Source organism: Hyalella azteca, unplaced genomic scaffold, assembly GCF_000764305.2.
Source record: "Hyalella azteca isolate HAZT.00-mixed unplaced genomic scaffold, Hazt_2.0.2 contig12772, whole genome shotgun sequence".
Classification (NCBI taxonomy): domain Eukaryota; kingdom Metazoa; phylum Arthropoda; class Malacostraca; order Amphipoda; family Hyalellidae; genus Hyalella; species Hyalella azteca.
This window is the reverse complement of record NW_025942719.1, coordinates 19,942-40,538: the sequence shown is the minus strand read 5'-3', so window position 1 is coordinate 40,538 and position 20,597 is coordinate 19,942. Positions and strand designations below refer to the sequence as shown.

The window sequence follows — 20,597 nt, the reverse complement described above, 5'->3', positions numbered from 1 at the left end:
TGTTTTGCCACTCTTAATTTCCGCCAGGGCATTCTAAAGTTCAGTTTGTGAATAGTTGGTTACATTGGTCTTCATGTTATAGCTGCGCATCGTGTTGTAACTGTAAAAGAAAGATAATGGGTCATAAATATTAAGAAAAAAATGCTTCTGTCATAAGAAATAATGAAATTCAAAATATAATTCGTAAATTGATGTTCATTGTTTCTTGGGCCGCATTGTTATTATTAATTAATATTATTGTTAATTAACACGACAATAAGCTCCTTTTTCCATTATTTTCATTTCCAATCTTCCTTACTGTGTGGGAATGACTGGCACTTACCCCACAACCATGCGATTCTGAAGCAAGTGGAATAATGGAGAACTAAATCTGGCGGAAACGAAGAAGCGGAAAAGGAAGATAAACCACGGAAAGTATTTGAGAAAGAGAAAAAAATAATAAAATTTGAACTCTAGAACTCTGAATTTTTCAAAACCTGAACATTGCAACCAGTTTTACTTGCAAGAATATACTCGTCAGTTTCCCAATCAACGCAAAGCGTGAGAAAAAATGCTCAGAAGGAAAGGACTCTCAAAACATAACACATCAATAGAGGTAATTCTGATGAAATTTTTATTACATAGATGATTAGGAACTGTGGTTATCTACACTGTTATAATTGAGGGAAGGACATCTATGTGTTCATCTTGTACCTCCGCAATAATTTGATTTTACCGTCATTTTCATAGAAAGCAAATTGGTTAATGAAGCGAAATTTTTAGAATAATGTGACTATTCATTCTCATCAAAATGGAACACGAACTCAAAAATTATTGTACAGTTAAGGCAAATAGCCAAAAATACAACTTAAAATGAACATTCTTTCGACAAAATTTTTAAATTTTTTTATTAATTACAGCGGAGGACACTCTTGGACAACAAATGGACATTCAGCTTCCTGCTCTTCACCGCTCTGGTAATCGCGTTTTATATATAACTAATAACTGAGTATGGCTGGAGTAATGTTCATATAAACATATACAGTATTATCTTTATTATTATTAATTTGGTCTAGCGTTGAGCACGAGAGAAAATCCCTGAGTTGCCCAGGATGCCGTTCAATATCAAATAACAATACATGAGATAAATAGCTTTTATAGATGCCGAATTCCAAATATTGAGCCCTACCTAGCACAACCATTTTGTGTACTGCCAAATCCAAAGAAAAACCTTGATGATATTGCGATAATCTAGGTAATATTACTGCTAAAACTTGGAAAAAACCTACATTATTTTTCTACATAGATTCAGCCAGAAAACAACTTCATTATTGATTACCAGACAAAAAATATAAGCAGTGATTAAAGAATTGTCCAAATTAGAGAAAACTAATCCAAATTAAATTCAAACCCTATTCAAACCTGTGTTGAAATGTGAATTCAGCATCTGTTTCGTTCATAAAGTCAAACTTACGTGCATCTCAGGTGAGTATTAATTTTTGTTATTTCTTCAATTTTCGTTCGTCGATTGTCTTGCCGGTACTATGCTAGAACCGAACACTGCATTGCAATTATATCTGCGCAAAGGAGACGACGACATCATCAGATGTACAATATACGTACAAATAAAAATAATAAAATTATTGCATTTATTACATATGCATATTTATTACATATTATTGCATATTACATATGCAAATTTTAATAAACGGAGCACTTGAACTTTGTGGCATATCTAACATATTTTCTAATTGATTTATTTCATTAAAATGTGAGATTTTAACTACGGTAGAAGCATGATTATCATGAAATGCCATATTTGTATGGAGCGCCATATAAATGTATTCGAAATTATGCGCAAATATTTGCATGATGTTTCGAAATTGTGTGCAAAGTGCATGAAAGACTAATTGAAAAATACGGTAATGTAGCGAAAATAGAGCCTAATAAATATAACTTACAATTCAAATGTGGCGATATCAGTTTTTCATATTAGAGTTTCACAACAACCACAAGGATCATTTCGTATTCACAATTACCACATATTAGTGTAGTTAGGCAGAAGTTCTTCATTTATACAGGTTTGGTTGAAGACCAGAGCGTACTTTTTATTTACGATTTTCTTATTGTTCTTTTCGATAATCCGAACGAAATTTCTAGCTGGAGCTTGGAGATCAAAAAGTAGATTACCGAATGACATTTTATTGCAGTGCGACGTTTCGAATATATCAATATTCATTATCAAGCAAGTGAACAGTCGGTCATAAGACTGACGAACGAGTCCTTAATTCAATTGTGCAAAATAACATCAGCTGCACAACAGCAACTGACCGAATACAACTTTTGATTTATTACAGAAACAAAAAGATCAAGAATTTGATCATGAAAAACAACCCATGCAAAAAGTCCGGACCGCTACAAGAAACCAATGTCGTTTACAAATTTTCCTGTATGAAAGAAGGTTGTAGACTTCTCCAAAATGTAAGTTACATCGGTTTGACTATCACGACATTGAGCCGCTGACTCACATGCCATCTGCAAGCTGGAGGACCAAAGAATCATATGCGGGAGGCCCACAACGAGACCATCACCCGTGCCATGTTGGAGGCCTGCACCAGCATCGTCATGCGGTGCCCCGACACAACGAGACTGTCGATAGCGGAGGCTCTCATCATTAAGGACGAGTCTCCTGCTATCAATTTGCAAACCGCGGGATTCGTCAGGACGTTGAAATTATTCTCGGATTAATTTGATTTTCGATTTTGAAGCGTATCTACGATATTTTCTGTATGCACTTATGTCATGTCCAAATTTCAATTTTTAGCGTTGTAATAACTGTTCACTTGCTTGATAATGAATATTGATATATTCGAAACGTCGCACTGCAATAAAATGTCATTCGGTAATCTACTTTTTGATCTCCAAGCTCCAGCTAGAAATTTCGTTCGGCTTATCGAAAAGAACAATAAGAAAATCGTAAATAAAAAGTACGCTCTGGTCTTCAACCAAACCTGTATAAATTACCACATAGTACACGTCGGTATAATTTTACTATAGGAGCAATTTGAAAGCTGCAGTATCATGTAACACCTTATTTCACTTATATATCCATAAACGTCATTTTGTTCCCGCCAGCATCCCATTGCTGGTGTAAAGGGCTACAGCAGGGATCCGGGCCCCTTCTCTATTAGCGCCGATGCCTCCCTGATGTCGTGTGGGCCTGAGAAACAAGCAGGTGCGTGGCGTGAATAAGTCGATTTCTTATTAGCATTGCCGGAGAATGATACTCTAATAAGTATTAAATACATGGTTATCATCAGGTTGATGAATAAATTATAACGAATTTGTTTATTCCATTCATTTAGCAAATGACGGAATGTTTAAACTTATGAATACAATAAGATATGGAAACTATACTACGACTATCTACTGAAAAATCATTCAAGATTGTTCGCATTTACTTATGTCATACACCACATACTCCTATTAATTCACAAAGATTACAACAAATTATTCTCTTGACTAATTTTTCACGCCTGACCTAACCTCAACCTTAAATAACTTTAGATTATCTTGTCGAGAAGCGAGAACTTAAATTCCAACTCGATCCTGATGTCGATTCAAAAAAGAAATGATATTCCAAATGGAAATTCTTACTTGATGCGAATTACTTGTTGTCAATGCAGGCTCAAAAATATAAATATAATCATAAACTTTAAAACAAGTAATCAGATAATATTTATTTCTGAAAAAATCTGAAGCTTAATTTAAACGTCTTAATTTACGGCACTTGGTACAGCAAAAACTAATGAGGCCCACAACGGGCTTCATCATCATCGCCTGCGTCATCACTGGAGACTATACGGGATAATAAGACTATCCGACGGTCAAACCTAAATTGATATCTGAAAAAATCAGGCAACTGTTCGCGAAAAAAAATCTGGCAATTTTATCTTTATCCCATGAGACCCAAATAAAATTTATTAGTAGAGGATCGGTGATTATTGGTGGCTTTAGGTGGTAATTATAGGCGGATCAACGATGGCACATCGATGGCGTATCCGGCCTATGTTCCGCATGCAATCTGCCGATGGCGTCTTTTACCGGAAAACTTGAAGTGTCACTCTTTTTCTCCAGCCTAATCAATTATCTTTAGCGAAGGAAATACAAGAAATTTTCCCACAAAAATTAAATTTCACTATTGAAGCAAGTGATAGAAAACCAAATTTCCACTCGTATCCCTCAGCGTGAAGAGAATACTTTTTTAACACATAATGAGAATATTGTGAATGCTTAACACATATATTTTTGACACCTAACGAGCAAATTAACAGGAAATCACGTATTTTAATCTGGACATGGAAAAGATTAGTAGGAAAGAAGCTCAACGCTGACGCGAGCCAACCCATCGACTTTAGAGATGCCGAGATGCCGACATGCACATTAGAGATGCCGAACCGCTGTCGACAATGTCATCGTGGCTTTAGATAAATGCGAAAACTTGAGAAAATTAGAAATACAATGAAACAAACTTAATCGATCCATACAATTTTTGCTTAATTATACAATAAATTAGTTTAAATTGATTCGTAATATTTCAAGCGCAGCAAGTTGATGCATACTCAAAATTTGCAACAAATTTACGCAACATATCGGGTGAACATGAAAAATTGGATTCGCCATCATCTTTTAGAAAACTGCATTCTTTGAAACACATTCTCCCATTGTTATTCTGAGAGTTTATAGCAAGAGCAATCTGGATACATTACCAGTGGTTTCACCTTATAATGACAAAATTGTGAACAAAATAGGTTCGCAATTTTGTTCACATTATTGTGAACAAAATGACAAAAATAGGTTCCCTTAGGTTCCCTGGAAATAACTGCTACAAAATTGGTTCAATATTCTAGTGGGAACCTTATTTCTAACAGTTATTTCCAGGGGAACCCATTTCCACGGAGAACCGTAGAATTAGTTTCTATAAAAAAAGGCTCCCAGTAGAAATACGTGCAATGAAATAGGTTCCCTTAGGTTTCTCTGGAAATAACTGTTAGAAATAAGGTTCCCACTAGAATATTTTCACAGGGAACCAATTTTGTAGCAGTTATTTCCACGGGAACCAATGGGTACACATTTCCGCGGAGAACCGTTGAATTTGTTGCTAGAAAAAAAAGGCTCCCAGTAGTAATACGTGCAATAAAATAGGTTCCCCCTAGGTTTTTATAGGTTCCTGTCGATTTTTGGCAGATGTGGCCACGCACCGTTGCGCCACATATAATCTTCTATTGCCACCTATAATCATCGATACGCCACCCTTCATTTTTATTTGGGGAGCATATTTTATTTCGAACTTATTTTAAGCACCTAATAATTGATCAAATTCTAATTTTCAATAGATCTTATAGTGATTTTAATACCCTACGTGTGATGTTTGCGTTGAAGGTTTCTGCACGGATATTTGACCATACCATTTAATTAACAGCAACAAGAAGCAAGATTTACTAAGGAGGAGATTATTAAGCATCAAACATTTGAACCTGTACAGGCTACAAAAATGATCAATGATTTGTACCAATCAGTCATTGATGATAAATGAAGAATGATTGGTATCAGTCAATAATTGATAAATGTTTTATTGAGCATAAAAAATTATAACTGTCAAAATTTGTATAGCAAAGCAGAGACATTCCATCTGTAATATGGCAATATTTAGTACGTACATTACAAAGTCCGTAAGTAGTGAAGCCTTTTCGGGATGTAATGAAGCCTTATCATTGCCTTACTGTATCTTATCCTTATCGTTTAGAAGGCTTCAAAATTACATTTGAACGCTCGATGTTTTTCAGCGGATTATTAAATGTGTTTGTAATGCCTAAACCCAGGGACTTGTATTTATAATTTAATTAACTTGGTTTATTTACAATCAGGGAAATAATCAGAACCTTATCTGTTGTGCGCAGGATTTTCTTTCAGGTCATGTCTTTAATATATTATGTAAATTGTATGAGTAATTTAATCATTAAGTTAATTAAATACCATCGGTTTGGATCAATTACCGTCAATAAAAGATGAAATCAAAGTTTTCAGCCATTATTATTCGTAGCTCCAGTATGCGTAGCAAGAGAGTAGTGGTTGTTAAAATAATGCTGCAATTAAGAGTTGTTTTTAGTCACTTTTACTTCGCCGGCAGTCATCATTTTCAACCAAAGAAAGGAAAATTCAGAAATGGTTGACTCGCTGAATTGATGATAATGGTATAATAAAGGTGGGCATCTTATAACTACGAAAAAAAAGGAAAAGTAAGTACGAACTGAAATGGATAAATGGTAGAGCGGGACAATTTTTATTAGTACCTAAAATACCAGACTGTTACTTTCTTCAGCCGTCGCAATCCTAAACGAGGGACCCGAAAAGAAGAAATTTTGAATCATCTACTAATGATCTTTATCAAATTCGAGGTTCACGTAGTGGTTCCTTGCGATTTAATCCTCCATAATTTCGTAATAATATAAAATGTTTGACCTGTTAAGGACCAGCTGTTGGACCAATATCTCCTGACTGACGGATTTATTATTCATATTCATTTAAGGGAGTCATTCCAAACGGCGTAAGATGTCTCTATAATTTGCCATATAATTTCGACTTTCTTAGTACCTCAACCTTTATCATTATTTATCTTCAACCTTTAACATTATCTTCGTACCTTATTGCCCGCGGGAGGAAGCCAGACAGGGAACGAAAATTATAATGCTGCATTGCTCTCCCAAAAGAATATCCACTTATACACTCGCGAAAATATCTACTCAAACGACAGTTCCTTTCATCTTTTTTGATTAAATTTAATAAAATATTCGAAGCTAGCAAAATATTTACCTTGTAATATTGAGGTTGATATTTTCCCACCCCAGATGTCCTGTCTAAATGCGCCAACAACTTGTGTGACGTAACACAAGTAGTTACGATATTTCCCAACGGTGAAGAACTTTGTGGCTATTGCATCTTCAACATACTTCCTGAGCCTGAATACCAAGAGGATGAAAGCTTCGTAGCCTTGAAACGCGCGAAGAAGAATCTACCTGCTTGTACCACCTGCAAAACTGAGAAGTATCTGCTCGATTTTGCTGGGAGAATTGTTCGAGGGCCTGAGACTTGTACTGAAACCATCAAAACATCAGGTTAATGGTCGATTATAATAACATAAATGATTAAAGTGTCCTAAAGTAATCGATACATATTGTGCATGCGTTGAAATTGTGCTGGGAAGAGTTGAGGCCGTGCGATGATTTTCTGTGAAGTATGACTAGAACTAACTGCAAAAATTCCTTCCAAATTTACAAATTTACTGAAAAATTTCATAATCCCATTGTGATTACGTCTATTTTCATTTCATGTTTTAAACCAAACCTAGAGCGAGAATTCAGTCAAATAATGATGTACCGAACTAATAGGCGTTAACTGTTTGCTTGTAGATAATTACCCGCACACACATTCCAACGCTCCAAAATTAATCTATTCTTTATGTACCAGCACCTTCCGCAGTCGAGTTTCAAGCAAGTTTCGAAGCTGCTCAGGGCATAGCCATGTCATGGGAGACTCCGCACTCTGCCTGCCCTATTAGTCACTACCAAATTTCTTGCTCAGTTCTTGATCTCAACGACCCTCAGCAGCCCAAGACGGTTCAATCCATTAACTTGGAGAGCAACTATTCAAACTTCATCCAAGACGATGTGAAGCACAACTCGTTGTATGAGGTGTGCATGATTGCAGTCGCAGTCGGCGAAGTCTCAGGCCCGGAAACCTGCAAGTCCATTGTGATTCCAAAATTAGGTAAGCTCAACGTGTTGCGTCGTTGTAAGTTTTCCTTCACGAGTTGCTAATAAAACTGACTCAGCACTTGCGCACTCAAATAATCTTGTTGACTCTATGAAGATTAAATACATATATTTCATAAACTAGTCTCAAATGCTTGAATTAATAACTCAGATGATTATTGACAGGGTAAAACCATGAATCAGTGAAAATATTTTTTCAAGCTTAAACATATTATTAGCCTAATTTGAACACGCTGAAAGTTAATCCGACAAATCATTGGTGCATAACTGACCGACCCTAAGGACATTTGCCAGTTAATTTAACAGCAGCCTCAAGATTATTAATGTTAATTTTTATATACCCCTTAGGAGTCGAGCAGCTAGAAGCGAAGATTGAGGCTGACCAGGGCATTACAGTGTCATGGCATCCTCCAAAAACCCTCAGCGATCTCATTCATTATGAGATTTCCTACACGCAAAAGGTTCTTGACAACAGTGACCAGCTAATGATAGTAAAAATATTCGAAGTGGAGAGCAGTTATTCAACCCACGTGCTGAGTGATGTTCAACCCAACTCGTCGTATGAGATCTGCGTCTTCGCAATGGTTGAGAATTCCTCCGGTGGAAAGAACTGTACATCCATAGAGACTCCAAACGAAAGTAAGAACATTGCATTGGATCAATAAAGCGTTAGCATCAATATAAAATATTAAATATTCACTAGGAATGTCATGGAAAAGTATTGAAGAGATTTAATATTGGCGAGTATCATAAATTGGAGACTAGCCGCGAGTGAATACCCAATTAGTTCGTAAAAAACCAATCAAGAATGGTCAATTCAGGAGCCGCTTTGAGTGATCTCAATCCAGGATATGACAAAGTGAGATCTAAAAAAATTATTTCATAGCGCACAGCAAATTTCTGATGAATTCAGTGAAATTCTACATGAAGGTCAGAAGGAAGTTTTTGATAGGATCGACTAAGGATTTATTTGTAAGCTTTTCTTAGTAGCAAATAACAATACTGTCACATAACTGTCATACAATAATATGGGTGCACACGTGGCAGTCATCAATGATGCCACCTCTTTCTGTTGATTGACAGTTGCGCCAGACGTCGAGAGCCTCGGCCATATAGAGGAGTACGAGCTGACGGAGGCTGAGATCCAACACATCAATGCCCCAGTAAATAACCCTACCATATCTGCTCCCACACAATTACACATCTCGAATAACCTTCATTCCTTCGAATTTCATTTCATAGTATTGTGGTAAAAAAAGCAAAATAAACTTTGAGGCATGTAAGTATTTTTACCAGAAATGCAATTCATATCATACTCTCCGAGGAAGCCAAATTATTTCAAGTGCAATTTTATTATTGAATTCTATTTTAAAAGCAAGCATTTGAGTGATTAATTTCAAATTTTAATTTCGAACACACACAAATAGGAAGCGAGAGACAAAATCTCGTGTTGCTACAAAACTCCTATTCAAATTTACAAAACCTAAACGAAACCATGTCGCAGTCGATTTTGTGGGCCTCAATTCGTGTTGTCAAAACTGAGTTAGAAGCGTGACAATTTACAAACTGTAAACGAGTAGAATAGAAAAAACTATATTAAGTTTGAGACAGCAATTTTAATGACTTGACAGATTACTTCATATCTATCATCAGCTAGCTCATGACATTATAATTTATGAAACAACACCTTATTCATCACAATTGTGCTACAAGAAACTTGTCCTATTCATAGAATATGAATTCTAGTTGGATACCTACACTGGCAGATCGATAGAAGGGCATAGGTGAATGCTTCATTATTTTTAATATCATAATCTGGCGGCGAAGTTTCGTCAGCCCCTGTATTTATCATGAATTTGTTCTTGTCTGTTTTTTGTAGGTCGTTGACGGTTCTTCGTCGGAAATAGAGGCAATCATTGACAATTTCTTGACTGAGAAGGAGAATCCGAATCTTCTGAGTGGATCCAGTTTTGATCAGCTCAAGAGCAACGGCAATAGCGTGAATCTTCTACCTGTTCAGGGCCTGATGACCGCAGCCATTGTACTGTTAACAGGGGTACTACTGTGAGTTGCTTTCAGGGGAGCGCAGCTATGCACCACCAATTTTGTGCACCAATAAACCCTGAATCGAACGCCTTGGATCTCTCCGGACCTACACCAATCAGCCGTGCACCACTCGGCTTTGTCCTCTTCCGGCCTTAACCACCACCTGCCATGCACCACCAGGCCGCGGATCGAATCTGACTTCCGGGCATCGTTAAATTACGCAATTTTACGTTCACCGCATCTGAGGTTAGGTTTCAGATAGCATAGTTCTGTTCCAAAATTTATCGTCCTTCGACAAGTGGCCGTTCGACCGAGGTCTGGTTCGACCCACGGCCTAGATACGGACGGCTTGAAGTGTTGAAGGCTACGTTCCGGTAGGCAGGAATCATGATGGTCCATTACATTCAGGGCAGTTATGGTCTTCGGCAGGCGACCCGCTTTCAGGCTTCACGGATGAGTTCAAAATTGTAAGCCCTCACACGATGTGATATCACACGTGGTATTAATGACGTGGGCGAGTGATAGGGTACGGAACAGAAAATAATTCCGTCCTATAGAAAATGACAAAAAACTAATTCGTTCGAAGCATCGAAGTAGGAAATACCTTGCATTGTTGATTCTTAATATTGAGAGTGCTTGAACGCTCAGCTGTCGCATTTCTTTCAATTCTACTCGTAATGAGAAAAATAAATATGCGAAGAAGATTCATTACATTTCAGAAAATTCAGGAAGATTCAGTATGCAAGCGATTCACTTGTTGACTTTCAATATGACAAATCAAAGAAGTCTAATTTTAATCTAATTTTTTTTCATATAACTTTAAATTTATTAGTATTTAAAGAATTGGATCCCCTCTGGTGCATTGTTTAGGGTGGGGCTGTATAGATTTAAGTTTACCGCTGAGGTTAACCTGCCGCCTACTTCATAAATTATAGAGCTGCTTTTACGATGTCTTCAGTATCTACATGGTGATTCATCAAATTAATTCCTTTAGTGTCAGGGCCTCGGTACAATAGTATCTGTTGCATTCGTTGTTGGGGACCACCTGGTTCACATTAATTGTTTATGTGAATAAAAATCTTAGGTAGTATAAACACTTTAATAGTAAACGCCACGAAAAAGTTTCACACATAAGCCAGCGTGAAAAATCGTTCAGCGTAATATACAGAGGCTTCGAGTCCTCTTCTCCAGTCCAATATCATCATAATCTACAGTCATAATCATGATTATCGAATGTGATTTTCGTTTGGAGTTGCGGGAGAAGAATTAGAAAAGTTAGTGTCGGTGTGAAGCCAGAGTCGAGATACGACCAATTCTAGGTGATGTGATTTATAGCATAGTATAATTATGAGCAGATGTGATTAATTTCATATGAATATATATGATTCAGTATAATGGAATAGTTAGACAGTAGTTCTTCCGTTTTACATGTTCTATTGTAGACCAGATAATACATTTTCTGGTTCATTGTTTCAACGAGTCGGACAATTTTTATATCGTTTGCACTTGTAAATCAAGCATGACTCAATAAATTGTTTTAATACGTGAACAAACATATTAAAACAAACATCATTGAATATTATGTTTGATGAAGATTTAGCAACACTTGAAATCGAGCTGAAAAGTGTTAAGGGCACATTGAGTATTATAGATACAACTCAAAAATATGTATATAGAACGTCAAAATTTATAACTATTTGCTAAGTAGTTTAATTAAGCATTATAATTACCTGAACTACACCAATTTTCGCACTCAATTCCCTGAACCTGCACTTAAGTTACATCAAAATTTAAACGTTGCAAAACCTTCATTTCCCTGTTATGAATAATGTTGATTAACATTATTCAACAGCTAACATTATAACAGCTTTTTGATTTACCAAAATATCATTTGCCAGATTTAAAAAAAGTTAACTAAAAAACCCATTACTGCTTTTTCATGTACATATATGAATAGATTGATATATTACTATTATTATATTTTATATTATACTATACTGTATATAATATATTGTACTATATGTTATTATTACTGAAATAAATTACTGATTACCTGTTGAAGAAAGGTAAGAAGATGGTGTTAGCTATAAGCCCACATCATGTTCGTTATATGTGCGTTTAATTATTAGATCTAACGCACACATCATGTTAGATTTTTTGTGAGAGTCGCACAGAAGCAAAAATTGTGTTTTGTTGGTTACGCTCGTTGCATATGATTTTACCTTTGAAATCATCACGATTTACATATAATATTACTTCGGAATGTCCCTTGAATTATTTTCCGTGTGTATGCAGCCATCATAAAACTTTCTGATTACCTTCAATTGACTCCGCAATAAATAAGCTTTAGCTATTGTTTGGGTCATATTACAAAAACATTAGTTCGTTAATTTCGTGTGACTCATCTTTGATGCATTTATGTCATCAATATTTTTGGATTCAAGGCTCTATTCAAACCTATTTATCTGAAGTCGTTGTTTGTAGGCAGCCACACTGAATACTGAATAAATGACAAGCTTAATGAATGACTTGAATGATGAATAATGAATGAATTCTGCTAAATGAATAACAAGTCGAATTTTTGGCTGCAGTTCATTTTGTTTGTGCTGGACTAGTGAGTTGAGCCATCAACCAATTATCATATTGAATGGTTAAGAAATGGTTAAAATGCCTTGCAGGTGATTAAAAGCACTTGGCTCTTCGGTGGTTGGCAACCGAGGGGTTTGTACTACAGTTAAGTTGAGTTAAAGTTAAAAAAAGTTAAGTTAAAGTTAAGAGATCGTATGTTCATGAACCAATCTTGCCAGTCTTTCAAGCAAAATCCACCAATCACGAACAAGAACATAGAGCGTAAGTACTTACGTTCACTTAGCGAGTTTTGAAAGTATAGCCCCTGATACTAGAGAACTGTGGGGCTTCTGGAAGTACTGAGAGATTTTGGGCTCTGGAGTCAAATGAGGCAATTTGGTAGCTTTAGAATTGAATGGAAGTGTCGGCATTGAAGAAAATAGGCCAATGGCCTATTTTCATCAAGATGAAGGTTAATTAGGAGATTGATGCGCTCAGATCGCTGATTTTACTAATTCATGTGTTCCTTCTTCATGTAACACAAATTAAGACCTGAGAACAAGGAGGAGCACTAGAACATGGACCTGACATTAGTTAATTAAAACACCTTCAGAATAAAATAACATTAAAGAGCTCCACTGCTTCAATACCTTTGCATAGTTCCTATTTAAGGCAAAATTCATATGTAACTATTTAATACCCAATTCATCTTCAAGCTGAAATTAAAATTCATACAATTAAAGTTCAATCATATTCAAATTCAAAATTCCTCTAATTCATCAACAATTAAAGCTTACTCAAAACTCGCTATCAAAACAGTAACAATGATAATCTGATTGATAATGGTGGTGCTCACTGAATCTAGTGCTGCCACACAATGTTTTATGCATCTGTGATTTTATTCATCTCGGCATAATTTACTAATTATATTCCCTCTCATAAGCAATACTCATTGTCACACAGATCTTACTCTAGTTTAAGATATAGTGAACGGATTGAACATTAGATTTTCCAAAAGTTAATGAAATCTCAGTCCACTCAACTGCTCTAGACTGATAATAATAATATGGAAACCGCATTGTATTTCCTATTCACGTGGACCTCAAAAATTTAATAATCAATCAATATGAATTAATTAAAGAATTAACAATCAATCTCGCTTCAACGTCAAAAGAATAATAAATTAATAATGATTAATTAAATAATTAATAATCAATCAATACGACTCAATTAATGAATTAATAATCAATTGATCAAATTAATAATTAATACTAAGTTGAATCATGTGATAAAAGGATAAATCTAGGTTAAATCTTCCTTCAATTGATTTCACTAGGAAGCTGCGCAAGATCGGATCATGGGCGGGCTCAACAAGACTAGCCCCTAGACTATGTAGCATTGACGGAAAACATTTCCTAATTAATCAATAACTCCATGGAGAATACTTGAATGCCAGAATAAACTCCATAGAACATTTACCTACGACTATGTTACACGTTTATTAATTATTAATCACCCAGTAGACACTTCTGATAATAAAACACGAGCGAAAGGAACAACAGCGCGTGGTACGGGATCGAGTGAAGAATGAATGAGTCGATGTTGCCGAAGCGGCTTGGGATGAATTCTCGTTTTGTTCGAGAACTACCTGTAAATCACAAAGTGAAATATTTACAATTACTAAAGCTTAAAACTATTACAAAATTATCCGATCTTATATATATAAAAACTGGTCATGATTATTACATGTGATGATTACTTTTCTTACAATGATGGCTTACAATGATGATTACTTTTCTTTTAATATTAGTCACTTTAATATGGCTATTAAAGTTCACGAGACTCGTACATAATTACGGTATTAAATATTTAACAAAATGCAGTATTATACCTAGTAATCTCATGAGTCACTACAGTCACTGCAGTTCTTTAATCACCTTCCGAAATTAAAAGTACCAAGAAAATTTGTATATATTTTCAGGTCGGATTTATTAAGTCATGATTGACTTCAAATTCTAATTTCACAATTTTTGGAAGCTTAAATATTAATTTTTCAGCTGGTACTAATTCTAACTTCTCGAAAATTTATCCTACTGAACCTGGAAATGAATTTACAACGTAGTGTTAGAAAATATGAAATTGTTATAACTTACTCACTATGGGGACTAGGTCCCTTAGACCTCACGTTCCCGGAGCCTGGGACCCCACGTGCCCGTTGCCTGGGACCTCACGTGCGCGTTACCTGGGACTCCCAAGTGCGCGGTACCTGGGACTCCCTTAAATTACAAACACAGAATTAGCCTATCTTATATCTCCACTGCAACTCACCTACTAGGGACGCTACACAGTCACTAGAGCACAGTGAGAGGAAGGTGCGCTCCGACCAAGTCTCAACGAAATAATGAATGTGTATCCTAACGCGGATTTTAACCTGGTGATGCCACGTCAGCACACGCGACACGGTAGCCAACTTAACCGGTAACATCATACCGTATAACTAGAAATAATTTTGACCACAATAAAGATCTGACAAGGGATGAATTTCCCTTACAGAAGTATGATGGTAGGCAATGAGAATGATTCCCCGACATTTACTATTCATTCATAAAAATATTCTCAAGAAGTTCCTTCAGACGACTGCCCAGTCAAGCAACAGTCAAGCACCATCTACAAAGTGCAGAACCTCCAATTTTAAAACACTAAGACATCTCCTATCAGATCTAAAAAAAGCTCTTCTAGTCACCGACTCGTCGGACTTGAAAACATCACTTGAATCTACCTGCAACGTCCAAGTCTTAACGAATGCTAAGTTTTGATTTTGTGTGTGTTGATTAACCTTGAAAAATTGAATAATTCTCATCATTTCTCCATTTCATGCTCATTGTATTATATCTATGTAGATGTAAGTGTTGAACATTTATTTATGACGCGGCCATTGTCTGTTTTTAAGCAATTCATGTAAGTGTTAAGTATCACTGTAGAGAGTGAAAATGCTTTCAATTAATATGAATTCTCTTTACTATATATCTCCTTTTTCTAATATTACAGTTGCGTTTGTTAGTATGTGTTTTGAATCCTCAAACACGAGACGCAGATTAAGGTAGTGATAGTTTAATCACTGTTTGCAATTTGAGCGGTGAAGGCGGGATAGCCGGCCCTCGTAGGTGACGCTAGGGGGCCAAGACCCTGTTGATAAGTGGTTTCGGTGACTTGGGCGGGCATTTCCTGGTGGAAAGTCCGCTTTTCCTCCTCGTAAGATCCGTCAGGCAGGATGCCATCCTTTAAGAAGAGAGCCACAAGGTGGCCGAATTTGGACCGAAGGGAAGCTTTTATTTGGACCGAGGGGAGCAGAGACGACTGGGAAGGAGAGCCGGAGAGCACTGGCCAGGAACTGCTCACATGCGAGGTCTTGAAGGGCATTTAGGGGAGAACACCCGTCTCTGTGTGGAGTGTAGGTGTTCATTGGGCATCATCTTCAATCAGCCGGTGGCTATCCTAAAGGCCGAGTTCTGGATCGTCTGCGTGCTCGCCACGATGGAGCGGGAGGCAACTGGGTACCAAAGAGGAGCTTCATAGTTGATGATTGGGCTCAAAATAATGATTCTATTATCTCAATTTACCACCCTATACTACTACTTCACCAGGATCCTGTTTAGTATTCCAAATGGCGACCTTAGTAACAATCCATTTTGAAAACGTCTTTCAAGGTATTGCCTCACATGACTGCCGAACCTTCACCTTTTATATGGAGTTTTTTAATTATCTGTATGTTAGAATTGGATGTTAAGATCTTCTTTCCATGCTGAACCATAGAAATACTGTTTATTTCCCACATACGTTGTTGCATTGGCAACAAAGAAAGATACCTAGATGATAACCAAATGGACTACGTGCTAGATTTTCGAAAGAACTGGAATTAGGATCAATTTGATTTTGTGCAAACGCGAATTTCGTCGTAATTAGTCTTGTTTTTATTAGTTATTAGGCAAACAACTCATATAGTCTATAAATCTTTTTAAGAGCACGTTTATTATCTGCCGATTGCATGAAACAGTGTCCGCTGCTAATAAATATTTTGAATAATTGCATCATCTCTAGGGAAATTTGCGTTATCTCAGTTTGATAAATACTGGAATAATAGGTGAAATACGTTTTACAACTTTTTCCGTAATACCTTTCCCTAACTTTCTCCTTTGGTATAAACGAAATGAATAAAAGAGTAAGGGATGAATCAGAGAAACTAACTTTAGAAAAACGCCCAAAAGCTTTTGGGCGTCATATTCTGCCGATTTTGTCTTGATTTTGTCTTCACTGTTGTAGAATACGATTTTTGAATATTTTAAACCGGTATTATTTTTTGTGTGTATTTAAGTTCACGATCCCATTTTAGAAACCGTTGCGCAAGACTTGGACACACCAGCCTTGGCCGTGTAGGCCATGGGTCAGTCGGGAGGCAGAACTTCATACGTCCCTGCGATGACCGCGAGCCAGCGCAAGAACAGACGTCAGCGCGGACCGCCCTACACCAATAGGAAGTACCAAGACGTCACTCCTCCGCAGTTCAAGTACATAACGTGCAAGTTATGTTAGTCAAGTACATAACGACTTCAACGATCTAACTCTACCCAGTGAAAATTTGCAGACGCGTCAGCTTTTGATTTGGACTACCAGAAGCTGGGGCGACTCTAAATTTTGTTAGGGTAGAGATGCGTCGGAAAATCTTTGAAGATTTCTGGCGCATGGGAAGCTGGGTCGCTCGGTCCTCATTTCTTCGGTCTACAATGACGGAGATATTACATGTGACGAAGAAGATTTATTTACATGCAAAATTAACCTACACTTATAAATCCTGCTATAGTTCTAGTACTTGTCTCCCAATTTACTTGGTTGTACTTTTCATTGCTTTGAATAAGGGATGCTAATTTTAGTGGCCATCAAAAATTACTACCCATGTAGAGAAAATGTTATCATAATCACGAAAATATAGTTTGGTAGCATGACGTTCTTCGGAACCTTCTCTGAAAACACGGGTACTGTCGAAACTCCAATTGTTAAATAAATTCACTAGTTATACAATATGCAGTAATAATTGTTATTGCTAAAATAGTTTTATTGAATTGGGGCCCAATAGTCAAATATGAGCCACTTAAACTTTTTCTCTCTAACATTATTATTTATGAATCAATCGATGTTGTTCAAATTCGCTACTAATGTTGACGAGTAGAAATATCATCAGTTATTCTCACCAGGTCGAATAGAAGTAACTTATGTTCATGTCAATGTATAGAAGTAATTCATGTTCAGGTCAATGCCATTTCATGGGCTTTAATTATTTTTCACTATATTGTATTTCTATAGGTCAGTGTTAAAGATAACAGACACACGCCAAACACTCAGCAAGTATGCAACGCTCAACTGTAATGAAGTATTCACTGAATAATGGGGTACGCGTGTGCAAGAAAGTCTTGGCCGCATCTTTAGGCATCAGTCCAATGCGCTTGGACTATATCCGTACAAAGAAAACCCTTGCAACTGGAATCATTTTGCCTGATAAACGAGGCTAGAAGAACCCGACCAACAAGACCAATTCCGGTATCATATATCATGGTGATGGCGCTGAAGAGTAGGCCTGATGTGGCCTGTCGCCGATTCCTGCAATTTTCTTGACTCGTTCACAGGAGATCTAAAAACGCTTTTTGACCGGATCTTTTCCAAACTGTCGTTAGCCTGAAATATCTACTAGATTTCTACCAGGTTAGATATGGTGCTATGCATTTCAAGTCTGAACATATATTTTTCCATAGCTTTATCTAGTCTGTTCTTGCACGCGTTTATACTCGGAGCGTCAACGATGTAATCGGGGAGGCTGTTCCACATGTCGGTGATTCGAAGCGAGAAGAAATTTTGTCGCGTGGATAAGTTACAACGGTTATTTTAGTTTATAATCGTGGCCCCTGGTGTTTAAAATTCTAGTAATCCTTCTGGGACCTTGCATAAACCGTGGGTATATCGTATACTTCAATGAAGTCCCCACGCAGACATCGATAACTTAGGCTTGGAAGCTTCATAATATATCTTTCTTCAAATGACTTGCCCTTCAAGCCTGGAATTATCCTCGTTGCACGTCTTTGAATACTTTCTGAAGAGAGACGCGTTAATTGGTTCCGAACAGCAAAGATATTTCTATTGGTAAATAATTTGCGAGTAAAACTGTCTGGTCGGACATACGCGATTTCTAAATCATGCATATAAATAGTTTTTACTGCATTTTTACTAATGCGAACAATTATCCAATACTATCAATGGTCATATGAATTCCAGCTTTTGAAATGAGCTCCATAATCATTAACACCTTTGCGATAGGCTTCTAAAACATAAACGAACGCAAACTTTATCAATTTCAGCGCGAATGGTAAATACAATGAGAACTCGAAACAGCGGAAAGAGCCTTATTATTGAATGTAGAGATGATTACTTTTATCGCTGAACTCGGACAAGGAATAAGCACGTTTGGAATAATAAAACGCTGCTGAAAACCCAGAAGAAATCTTGAGTGTATATTATTTCTAACGAGTAACCGTGATCCTAATAGAATGATGTGCGATGGCTGTGCAAGGCATCATACCCTGCATTCATTGAATCTGCGATCTGAACGAAATCCCAGAAGATAACAAATGTTCGTCTTTCCTAAATGCATCATCAGGAATTAAGTATCGTGCAGCAACAATTTTCAACAGCGTCAAATGCATGAATAACGAGCGTTGACGAGCTCTTGTGGTGGCACGAGAAACTGCCCATAGGATTATAATTAGGTAATAGAATGGATTGGTATAATTACACAAATAGGAATTTTTATTGGGTAGCATTGGAGCCTTATAAGATTTTATAGAATTTGAGACAAAACTGGCAGCAAAACTTAGCTTTACATAACATAATGATGTCGGCGCTGAAGTGTAGGCCTGATGTGGCCTGTCGCCGATTCTTTTCCTTTTCGTGCCTTGTTCATAGATCTAAACTCGTGTCATTTGACCGTATCTTTTCATGACTGACGATAGTTTGAAATAGCTACTCGACTTCCACCGGGNTGAACATATATTTTTCCATAGCCTTATCTAGTCTGTTCTTGAACGCGTTCATACTTGGAGCGCCAACGATGTCATTGGGGAGGCTGTTCCACATGTCGGTGATTCGAAGCGAGAAGAAATGTTGTCGCGTGGCGATGTTTATTTATCCGAGTGTAGAAACTAAAATCTTGTTCTCGGTATCATGTAAATTATATTGGAATGAAACAATGGTAAAAAGTTATGCATTATATTATTCAAAAATGCCCACCAACTTCATTTATGATATAAAAGTACAAAAGATAATAAAAAATTTATGAAAATATATTTAGGACACTTCTTATTTTATAAACTAGATTCATTTGATTATAACAACTAGAAGATACTGGAAGACCAATATTAATAAATAAAAATACATCAAGTTTGAGTCAATACTATGTGAGCATTACATTTATATATAAAAAATTTTGAGCAGTTCAACAAGAATATGGAACTAACGAGCAGAGTAGCAGGAAACTGTATCTGCGACTTATTAAGCACTGTAAAACGGCGTGACTTGAACCATTTTTTAGCGCTGGTACATTTTGTGATAGAAATAATCACATATTGGACGTATAAAATACATCTTTAATGCATTTGTAGTTCATCTCGTGGTACTTCAAGAGCCAACACAATTTTTCTAAGGCAAGAACTTTCTGAGTTATAGGGTTTTATTTTCTTAAATCTCAAAACGGTCCAAGCCACCATGTCAATGGTCCAATTTACCCATGTTAGGGTAAAGTTTAATAAAAAATGTCTAAAAAAACTGGAAATATCACATAAGAATATCACATGAACAAGACCCTCAAAGGGTATATAAAAATGACTCGAAAAATTACATAATTATGGAGTACACATACCACCTTTTTTCAGTTTATACTGTTAATGGTAATACAACAGTTGTTGATGCACGCATGAAATACGAACGGGTCGAACTATAGTGACCCCTGCACAAGCAGAGAGATGACGTAGCACTGATACGTCCTTTGCCGGGACAAACTGGGTCAGGGTTTTACTCTAGGGTCAAAAACGCGTCACTGCTTTTACAAAGTTTCACTCATTTCAATGAGAA

The 20,597-nt window shown here is 36.6% G+C and overlaps 1 protein-coding gene across 1 annotated transcript; it reads left to right on the top strand.

The window, feature by feature from the left end:
* Positions 1 to 288: 288 nt before the first annotated feature.
* Positions 289 to 9,954, top strand: LOC108668407. Its single transcript, XM_018155624.2, has 8 exons — positions 289 to 595; positions 900 to 956; positions 3,115 to 3,214; positions 6,888 to 7,154; positions 7,507 to 7,806; positions 8,160 to 8,450; positions 8,895 to 8,974; positions 9,691 to 9,954. The coding sequence occupies exons 1-8, from the start codon at positions 551 to 553 to the stop codon at positions 9,877 to 9,879; spliced, it is 1,329 nt and encodes a 442-aa protein (XP_018011113.1). The 5' UTR covers positions 289 to 550; the 3' UTR covers positions 9,880 to 9,954.
* Positions 9,955 to 20,597: the final 10,643 nt, after the last annotated feature.

What these genes read in the sequence shown, in the direction of transcription:
- LOC108668407 (XM_018155624.2), top strand. Translation starts at nt 551, where the DNA reads ATGCTCAGAAGGAAAGGACTCTCAAAACATAACACATCAATAGAG. An exon ending in TGGGCCTGAGAAACAAGCAG is followed by an intron (nt 3,215 to 6,887) that starts GTGCGTGGCGTG and finishes TTCCCACCCCAG; the next exon opens with ATGTCCTGTCTAAATGCGCC. An exon ending in TCCAACACATCAATGCCCCA is followed by an intron (nt 8,975 to 9,690) that starts GTAAATAACCCT and finishes TGTTTTTTGTAG; the next exon opens with GTCGTTGACGGTTCTTCGTC.